The sequence below is a fragment of the Mesoplodon densirostris genome, chromosome 3 (genome assembly GCF_025265405.1).
Source record: "Mesoplodon densirostris isolate mMesDen1 chromosome 3, mMesDen1 primary haplotype, whole genome shotgun sequence".
NCBI lineage: Eukaryota > Metazoa > Chordata > Mammalia > Artiodactyla > Ziphiidae > Mesoplodon > Mesoplodon densirostris.
The window spans coordinates 142,823,727-142,834,875 of NC_082663.1; the positions used below are offsets into that span (position 1 = coordinate 142,823,727).

Here is an 11,149-nt window from a genome sequence, read left to right on the forward strand (position 1 = left end):
AAAGATCATCTTTTGATCTCATTAATAACAGCCACAGAAAAAAATTTTTAAACCTCAGAACAAACTCTATGTGTAATACACACACAAGAAAAACTATAAATATTCACTGAAGGAAACTTTAAAAACTGCGTAAATGAAAAGGCATACCACATTCCCTAATGGGAAGACTTGATCTGGTAAAGGTGCCATTTTACCCAAATAGTTTACAAATTCAATGTAATTCCAATCAAAATTACAATAGGATTTTTAACAAAATTGATATGCTAATGCTAAAACTCATCTGGAAGAATACATACTTAAGAAGAGCTAGACATTTTTTAAGCATACTGAGGGGCCTCTAACTACCAGGTATCAAAATATACAATCACAGTCATTAAAGGATGATATTGGGTCACAAACAGAAAAAAAAGATTAACAGAAGAGAAAAGATCATCAGCTACTGACACAAAATTGTGGATAGCATTTCAAATAATTGAGAATAGGTGTTGGGACGACTGGTTATCCATTAAAAAAAACAGCTGGGCTTCCCTGGTGGCGCAGTGGTTGACAGTCTGCCTGCCGATGCAGGGGACAGGGGTTCGTGCCCCGGTCCGGGAAGATCCCTCGTGCCGCAGAGCGGCTGGGCCCGTGAGCCATGGCCGCTGAGCCTGCGTGTCCGGAGCCTGTGCTCCGCAACGGGAGAGGCCACAACAGTGAGAGGCCCGCGTACCGCAAAAAAAAAAAAAAAAAAGTAAAAATAAAGTTTCAAATCATAACAATGACCAATATTTCCCTCTTCTTACTAATATGACTGACTGGGGCTTCTCATGAATTAAATTTAATTCCATCAAACTGTTTTGGCCTTTGAGAAAACAAAGTTTACAATTACCAATGATAGGAGAAAGGTTAGCCCTCAAAGCATTCAATATACAAAAAATTCTTGATGTCTTCAATAGCAATCAAATCATATAACATAAGCCAAAATCCTGAACACAACGTCTTAGACTGCTCTGCCATCCTGACTGCCTCAAAATCCTACAGAAGTCCAAAGTACCCTTTATGATACACTTCATGGTCACGTGTACCTTGCGGTCATTCTTATTATCAGAATTCATTACCCTCCTCTCTTTGCTACAGGTGTAATCATGAAGGTCACTGGCAAGTGGGCACTGAAAAAACATAATTTAAGTTTGGGGTATTAATTATGAGTGAGAAATTAGTTTCATATTAGATATTAAAAAATAAAATATGCCTGAGGAAAAATTACCTGAACTTTTATGGAAATGATAACACTGACTCATAATTTATAAAGACGAAATGAAGAAAACCTCAAAGTTTATTTGAAAATCCACAATTATAATGGGACTTTTTAATATATCCTCTCAGGAAATAAAAAACATGTGACAGCTTAGAAAAGAGTTAATAATATATTTCAATGAAAGAAATACAGAAGGTTTCCTTTGACAAAAAAATGCACACACATATTTGAAAACATTGAGACATAAATTCAGCTACAAGGAATAGGAGACACCCACGACCTTGCTGACATGAGGAAGGTGCTTATTCTCACATGGAAGGACCAGGTGAAGGCAGCCAGTGCACAGTGCAGCAGAGAAACACTCTCCCATGTCATTCTTTTCTGGCTGCACCTTAGTAAATGCAAATATTCTCACTAGCACTAATAAAAGCATAAGGCGTTTCCTGTGCAAATTAGACCTTATATGGATATAAGTAGAGAAGAGGGGAATCAGATAATACTTCCAAGCGTGAAAGTCTGAATTAGTCTCCTGAGAGACAAAAAAGAACTTACCAAAAAATCCAAACTTTAATGGATCTTTGATGTGGATCTTGGAAAGACATCAGTGGAAACCCACAGCTCTACAAAAATGGAAATCAAACAGTTGGTGGTGGTTTTGAGGATACTCTTGTTGATTAGAAGGTCAGCAATCCAGAAAATAGGCTGGAAGATGGTATCCTTGAAGTTCCTATATGTATCAGTCTCTCTACCTGTATGGTGGCTCCAAACTCTGACTAATGCCATGTTCGCTTCTGCCTTCCAAATCCTATGCAAGTGAGGCTGTTGGTGAGTTCCAACATGGAGCCATAAGGGGGATGGATTCTGTAAACTCTAGTTCCTAACATTATCCACAGGGAGGATATCTCCAATTTTACATTTTTTTGGTCCTATCTCTCTTCTTAAATCAAACTCTATTCACCAAATACCAGTCAGAATAAAGGACAAAAAGCAAAGGCCCAAATATGAAAATAATTATTCACATGAAACTATATTCTTTCATAAACTTGACACACACAAAAAATTTGTTCCAACTGTTTATTCGTACGGAAAGTGGAAAAAGGCTCAGATACCCATCACCCCTGAAGAGGAGCTTTGTCAGTAACAAAGGTGGAATATATATACTGAACTAGGGATATCTAGAAACCACCACAAAGCCAGTAGGAAAAACCAAACTATCATTTTTCAGTGGTCCTTTAACACAGAATAAAACATTATTTAAAAATTAACCTAATTGCTTATTAGAAACACACTTTAATTCATGCATGGATCCAACAGCCTCAAAACTGAGAGGAAATATTAATTTAAGAAAAAATGACTACCTATTACTCATATGTACTATTGTTGAAAACAACTTGCAGAATTATCTCACTTCAATATTCATTTCTAAAAACCGGTAGAAATCCACAGTCCAGTGATGCACTTCAAGGAAAAGGTTTGATAAACATTATTTACAACATTAATAACAAGTCTTTCATGCTGAAAGTTTTCTAGAACATTATACATAAACCAATTTCCGTCAAACTTGGTCATGTTACTTACATTTTTTCTTCTTTTCTGTAGGAGCTTTCATATGTAAGAATGTGGGCCCATGAAGACTTACCATGCTGTTTAACTTTTGTTTTATGGTTTTTTTGGCCACGCCATGCAGCATGAGGGATCTTAGTTCCCCAACCGGGGATTGAACCTACAGCCCCTGCATTGGAAGCACACGGAGTCTTAACCAATGGACTGCCAGGGAAGTCCCTTACCATGCTGTTTACATTCAGGATTATCCAGTGAGTCTTTTTGTGCCTTCTGAAGGAATTAAGATGACTGTAGGCTTTCCCACATTCTTCACATTTATATGGTTCTCTCCACTGTGCAGTCTCACATGTCTTAGACAGTTTGAGTGACAAATGAAGGCTTTTCCACATTCACTACATTTATATGGTTTCTCTCCAGTGTGAATTTTTTCATGTGTGTGAAAGGAATGGTAATAACTAAAGGCTTTACCACAATGTTTACATTCATAGGGTTTCTCTCCAGTATGAGTTTTTTCATGTGTTTGTAAGGAATAGTAATAACTGAAGGCTTTACCACATTGTTGACATTCATAGGGTTTCTCTCCAGTATGAGTTTTTTCATGTTTGCGAAGGTAACTGGGACACACAAATGCTTTATTACACTGTTTACATTCATAGGGTTTCTCTCCAGTGTGCATTTTCACGTGCCTTCGATAGTTTGTGTGACAAATGAAGGCTTTCCCACATTCCTTACATTCATAAGGTTTCTCTCCACTGTGAGTTCTTTCATGTTTTCGAAGAGAACTGGGACAGCTGAATGCTTTACTACATTCTTTACATTCATACGGTTTTTCTCCAGTGTGATTTCTTACATGTACTTGGAAACCTCTTTGAGAACTGAAATCTTTACCACATTGTTTACATTCATAGGGTTTTTCTCCTGTGTGAGTCCTTTCATGTGTTTGAAAGGAATTGTAATATCTGTAAGTTTTCCCACATTCCTTACATTCATAGGGTCTCTCTCCAGTATGAGCCCTTTTGTGTATTTTCAAGGAACTATAATAACTGAAGGCTTTACCACATTGTTTACATTCATAGGGTTTCTCTCCAGTATGAGTTCTTTCATGTATTTGTAAGAATCTGTAATCTCTGTAAGCTTTACCACAATATTTACAATCATAGTGTTTCTCTTCAGTGTGAGTTCTTTCATGTTTTCGAAGGTAACTGAGAAAGCTGAATGCTTTACTACATTTTTTACATTCATAGGGTTTTTCTCCAGTATGATTTCTTTCATGTACCTGGAAGTCTACGTGAGAACAGAAAGCTTTACCACATTGCTTACATTCATAGGGTTTCACCTCAGTATGAAATCTTTCATGTTTCCGAAGAGAACCAGGACAAATGAAAACATTACTACATTTTTTACATTCAAACGGTTTCTCTTCTGTGTGAGTCCTTAAATGTGTTTGAAAATTTTGATGGTATCTATAGGCTTTTCCACATTGTATACATTGATAGGATTTTTCTCCAGTGTGGGTTCTTTCATGTATTTGAAGAGAATTTGAAGAAATAAAGGTTTTGCCACATTCCTTACATTTATGAGGAGAATTTCCAGGGTGCGTTACTTTGTGTCTTTGAAAACTCCTGAGCCACGTGAAGGTTTTCCCACATTCCATACATTTATAGGTTTTCTTTCCATTGTGATTTCCTTCATGTTTTTCAAAATACTGGAGATAATGGAAGACTTCCCCATGTTCCTTACATTTATATGGCTTCTCTCCATATTTCTGATATTCATATGGTTTATGTCCAGTGTGACATCTCACGTGTCTATTAAGGGATGAATGATGCATGAAGACTTTTCCACATGCACTGCATTCATGTGGTTTCACTCCAGCAGTTTTCTTGTTCAGACTGAGATTTGAAATAAAGCAGAAGTTTTCTCCACATTGACTACCCTCTTTATTTTCACAGAGTCTTCCTACCACATGATTTCTGTAAAATAGGAGAAGCACATTATCAATGATTTCTTTATTAATGATTTTATATTTATTAGAATACTTGAACTACATTTTTATGATTTACCTCCAAAGTGTAGATTTCCTGCCTTGCCTAAATTATCTGGAATTGAATATACTGAATGCCCTGCAAGGGGACTTCACCCTTGCTATCATCAAAACAGTGATATTCATACATAGGGTTTATTAATACTGTTTCCAAAGTGAACTATTTTGCAAACACTGAAAATGTATGTCATATATAAGAGGGTATTTTGGTGAAAATCTTCTAAGAATAAATACATTTGAAGTCAGGCTTATTTCTTTTGTTTGCTTGTTTTAAAAATTTCATAATATACCAGGACTTTGATATGAGAGTACTTTCTATTGTGAGAGAGACTCACCTTGGTTTTCTCCTCTGATTTTTGTACTGATCTTCAATGTCATGATCTTCCCATTTCCTCCCTAAAATGCAAACCCAGAAAAATGACTCCAAAATATTAGGAATTATATAAAAATTATTAGATTCTAGTTGTATAATAAGCTGTGACCATGCCTAGCTTATTTACCAATGTGCTCCCTTTCCACATTCTACATGAACAATGTTCATGGGCAGGAAAACTTGTTCTCTGACAAAGTAAAGGAAAGTTGCCATCCTTACCTACTGAGGCCAGGTTCCTCAAGGTTTCCCGCATCACATCTCTATAGAGTTTCTTCTGTGAAAAATTCAGTAAAGCCCATTCCTCGAGGGTGAAGTTCACAGCCACATCCTCAAAAATCACTGAGTCCTAAAACATACCAAATATGTGTATGGTAGGATGAGTAAGACTGACAGCATTGGACACCTATACTCCATTTATAGGCAGGTTATGTATGATTCTGCTATTTCCAAACCTTTATTCTATGACTTGATCATCAGAAACTCTCTGTCCACACTTACTTCCTCATAAATTTAACAGCATCATGAACACATGGATATTACACACTTTTATAGTGATCATATTACATCTTATTGCTCTCTAATGGCAGGGTCTAGAGTATGTTGGGAAATGACACAATGCTATATAAATGAAACAAAGGTTATAATTTTAAGACCATTCATTCCCTGTGAGAAAACCTTTCATCTCCTTCTTTATTACCTACTGTTCACAGCACTCCATGAAGCAGATCTACATGAGGTTTCAATGAATAAAAACATGGTAGAGGCTTCCCTGGTGGCGCAGTGGTTGAGAGTCCACCTCCCGATGCAGGGGGCACAGGTTCGTGCCCCGGTCCAGGAGGATCCCACATGCCGCGGAGCGGCTGGGCCCGTGAGCCATGGCCGCTGAGCCTGCACTTCCGGAGCCTGTGCTCCGCAACGGGAGAGGCCACAACAATGAGAGGCCCGTGTACCGCAAAAAAAAAAAAAAAAAAAAAAAACATGGTAAAGAACTAGAGGGTTTCCCTTCTGTTTTCATCACCAAATATGAGATTCCAGGAGGCCTGTGGAAAGCAAACTTTTAACAAAGCCTAGCTGGCCATATAGTTCTAGGTACTCCAGGCCATTAGAAATAATCAGATGCAGCTGGTTGAATGCAAATATTCTGTGGAGAATATTACTTTTAACTTGTATAATATTCACCACAGATGCAATTCTTCCTCTCTCTCTGTTCTATTTGATGGGCTAGAAAGTAATTTGGATCTTAGAGCTCAGACATGAAGAAGACTTGACAACTTAGATTACAAAATCCGTATACTCATGTGCCTCAGGGCAGCTTCTAGCCAACTTTTGGCAAACATAGACACAGACACTCAATCAAGAATATGCAAGAGGGGCATTTCCCTGGTGGCGCAGTGGTTAAGAATCTGCCTGCCGATGCAAGGGACACGGGTTCGAGCCCTGGTCCAGGAAGATCCCACATGCCGCGGAGCAACTAAGCCCGTGCGCCACAACTACTAAGCCTGAGCTCTAGAGCCCGCGTGCTACACCTACTGAAGCCTGCACGCCTAGAGCCCGTGCTCCAGAACAAGAGAAGCCACCGCAATGAGAAGCCCACACACTGCAACAAAGAGTAGCCCCTGCTCCCCGCAACTAGAGAAAGCCTGCACACAGCATCGAAGACCCAACACAGCCTAAAATAAATAAATAAATATTTAATAAATAAATAAAATACCGGAAAGCTCTTCCCGGCAGAACCATTAGAGTCTATCCTGAGCTTTGCTGTCCTTGAGGAACAGGTTAAGAGCTGCAGATTGCACAGAGTTCACTGAAGACCACAATGGTTTAATGCTGAATTTCCCCATGATTATAAAATATGTATACGTGTCAGCAGTGCTTTTTTCCCCCAAAAAAATAAAATCTCCAGTCTCCAATCAGGAGGAAGTGTTTCCCGACCAGCCACTCCAGAAGCTGCCCAGCCAATTTCTGTCATTTCTAAGATCCTCATGGAAGAAAGGATCATGATACCTCAACCCCTGAGCATAAGAATCCCTCAGCTCAAAACAACACACACTCCCAAGAGGTGAAAGGATTTATTCCTCTATAAATTTTGTTTCTGGGTAGAGTAAGGCAGGCCTCTCAAGAGGGCATGAAACAGCTAGAGAGAGCAAGGAAAGGCATGTGGAGTTGTCCTTTTATTAACTTGCTATAATATTCACACACAAATTTTTGTCCAAACATAAATTTCCATTTTTCACAAGCACATACCTAAATATCAGTTGATAGATAATATGGTAATTCCAGGTTTAATTTTTAAGGAACTTACTGTTTCCAAGTGGCTGTACCATTTGTGGAATGAAATATTAAACTGTTGACAGAAAAAAACTCACCTAACTACAATTGTGTGTTGAACAAAATTATCCTTTAAAAGTAAGGGAGAATTCAAGATTTCTGAGACAAAAAATATTGAGGGAATCTGTCACCAGTACACCTACTTTGCAAGAAATCTTAAGGCAGATTCTTCAAAAGGAAGGAAAGTGATAAAGAAAGGGAGACTGTTTGAGAAGGAATAAAATGAAGGGAAAATCATATCACTTTAAAAATTTAATTAATCTGACAGATAACACTTTGTTCAACATAATACTAGCAACAACGGTTTTGGTTATTATGCTTATGGATAAGTGAAATGAATGACAGCAATTTACAAGGGCCAGGAAGGGAGGAATTTACACAACCAGTGAAGTGGTCAGTCTTACTTGAAAGAGGACATGGGTTAATTGTAAATGTATTCTGCATATTCAAGGGAAACCAGTAAAAAAGTTTAAGAAGTGTAATCGATATGCTAAGAGAAAAGAATAAATGGAGTCAAGTAATATGCTCAAAGCTAGAGAAGGCAGAAAAAAAGTTAGGAGACAAAACAGAAACAAAGAACAAGGGCAAAAAAGAGAAAACACAAAAAATTATGGTAGATATTAATCCAACTATGTCAATAATCACTTTAAAAGTCAACTGTCTAAATACAACAACCGAAAGACAGATACTGACACAGTGGATTAAAAAAACACTCAATTATATGCTGTTTGTAATATAACTATGTTAACAATAAATCAATTAAGACTCAGATGAAAAGATATCTCATGTTAACATTAAAAGACAGCTAGAATATCTATATTACTTTCAGACAAAGCACAGGGATAAAGGGGGGCATTACATAATGATAAAGGGGTCAAGTCTAAGGAGACAGAGCAATCCTTCCTGCTATGTGCATAATAATACAGTGACAAGTTATATCAGGGAAAAATGGATAGAACTACCAGGAAAAACAGGTAAATCCACTAATATAGGTGGAGACCTCAACTCCCCTCTATTAATAATTAAGAGAACCAGCAGTTTACCAAGAAAAACAGAAAAGCCAGAGTTTAACTGAACAGTGCCCTTACACAACTGGATTTAATTGAAAACTATGGAATACATCATCAAAGAACAGCAGAACACACATTCTTAACAAATTCACATGGAAAAGTGATGAGATAGAACACAAACCAGAACAGGAAACACACCTTACCAAATCTGAAAGAAGAGAAATCATACAAAATATGCTTTCCAACCACAAAGGCATTAACATAGACATTAATAACAAAGATATTAGGAAACCCTCAAATACTTCAAGATTAAACAATACATTTCTAAGTAACTCATGGATCAAAGAAGTCTAAAGAGCAATTAAAACTTATTTTGAACTAAATGAAAATGCTACAATTTACCAAAATTTGTGGGATTCACCAAAAACTACCTAGAGGGAAATTTATAGCATTGAAGGCATATAATTGAAAAAGAGATCTGTGATCAGTGAGTAAGCCTCTATCTTATAAACTAGAAAAAGAAGAGCAAATTAAAGTACAAAAGGAGAGACTTCCCTGGTGGCGCAGTGGTTAAGAATCCACCTGCCAATGCAGGGGACACGGGTTCAAGCCCTGGTCCGGGAAGATCCCACATGACACGGAGCAACTAAGCCCATGCGCCACAACTACTGAGCCTGCGCTCTAGAACCTGCAAGCCACAACTACTGAGCCCGCATGCCACCACTACTGAAGCCCGTGCGCCTAGAGCCCATGAGCCACAACAAAGAGAAGCCAACGCAATGAGAAGCCCACACACTACAGTGAAGAGTGGCCCCCGCTCACAACTAGAGAAAGCCCACACACAGCAACAAAGACCCAATGCAGCCAAAAATAAATAAAAATAATTTTTAAAAATAATAATAAATAAATAAGTAACCTATTTAACAAAATAAAGTACAAAAAGAGAAGTAATAAAAATTAGAAAAGAAATCAACAATATGAGAAATCAATTGAGAAAAATCAGTAAAACCAAAAGCTGGTTCTTTTAAAAGATTAATAAAATGGACATACATCTATACAAGCTGAGAAAAAAAAGATACTAATATCAAGAATGAAAGGAGGGCTTCCCTGGTGGCGCAGTGGTTGAGCGTCCGCCTGCCGATGCAGGGGACACGGGTTCATGCCCCGGTCCGGGAAGATCCCACATGCCGCGGAGCGGCTGGGCCCGTGAGCCATGGCCACTAAGCCTGTGCATCCGGAGCCTGTGCTCCACAACGGGAGAGGCCACAACAGTGAGAGGCCCGTGTACCACAAAAAAAAAAAAAAAAAAAAAAAAAAAAAAAGAGTGAAAGGAGAGGAAATCTGACAAAATTCAAAATCCATTTATGACAGCAAACTAGAAATAGCGGGAAATTTCCTCATCCTGAGAAAGATCATCTACAAGAAACCCGCAGTTAACATGATACCTCCTGGTGAGAAAAAAGATGCTTTCCTGGTAAGATCAGGAAGAAGGCAATGATGTTCATTCTCACCAGTATTGATCAAAACTGTACTGAAGCTGTATTGATCAAAACAAAGAAAGAGAAAGGTATACAGAATGGTAAGTAAAAAATAAAACTGTCTTTGTTGCACACAACATGATCATCTAAAAATCAACAATAATAAAGAAACCCCATGAACTAACACATGAGTAGATAAAGGTTTAAGGATAAATGGTTAATACACTAAAGTCAATATTTTCTTATAGATCCAAACAAATACACTCAACTGATCTTTGACAAATGATCAAATGCAATTCAAGGAGAAAACACAGTATATTCAACAAATAGTGCCAGGAAAACTCAACATGCATATACAAAAAAACCCCACAACTCTACATATGGATCTTATACCTTTCACAAAAATTAACTCAAAATGGATCCCAGATCTAATGTAAAACGCAAAATTACTAGAAGATAACATAGGAGAAAATGTAGGCAACCTTGGATTTGGTGAAGAATTTTTAGATAAAACACCAAAAGCAAGATCAATGAGAGAAAAAAAATAGTAAGTTTGACCTCATGAAATGAAAACCTGGTCTGTGAAAGACAGCATTAAGAGACTGAATACACAAGCCACAGTCTGGGAGAAAAATCTTTGCAAAACATTTATCTGGGGACTTCCCTGGTGATCTAGTGGTTAAGAAAACGCCTGCCAATGCAGGGGACACAGGTTTGATCCCTGGTCCCGGAACATCCCACACACTGTGGGGCAACTAAGCCCGTGGGCCACAACTACTGAGCCTGCGTGCTCTGGGGCCCACGTGCTGCAACTACTGAAGCCCATGCACCTAGAGCCAGTGCTCCACAAGAGAAGCCGCTGCAATGAGAAGGCCGTGCAGCACAGGGAAGAATAGCTCCTCCTCGCTGCAACTAGAGAAAGCCCGTGCACAGAAACTAAGATCCAGCACAGCCAAAAAAAAAAAAAAAAAGAAAAAGAGAGTTAGCATGGAAAAAAAAAAACATTTATCTGATAAAGGACTAGTATCCAAAATGTCCAAAGAACTCTTAAAACTCAACAATTAGAAGATAGGCAAAAGATCTGAACACACACCTCACCAAAGAAGGTATACGGAT

The 11,149-nt window shown here is 38.1% G+C and overlaps 1 protein-coding gene across 1 annotated transcript; it reads right to left on the bottom strand.

Annotated features, from left to right (window-relative positions):
• Positions 1-1,077: 1,077 nt before the first annotated feature.
• On the bottom strand, positions 1,078-5,572 carry LOC132486580 (zinc finger protein 709-like). The gene is given in 6 exon segments (XM_060093975.1): positions 1,078-1,148; positions 1,790-1,857; positions 3,025-3,125; positions 3,128-4,773; positions 5,180-5,240; positions 5,437-5,572. Coding segments are annotated over 6 exon segments (2,067 nt in total). The 3' UTR covers positions 1,078-1,093.
• Between the last annotated feature and the right edge of the window lie 5,577 nt (positions 5,573-11,149).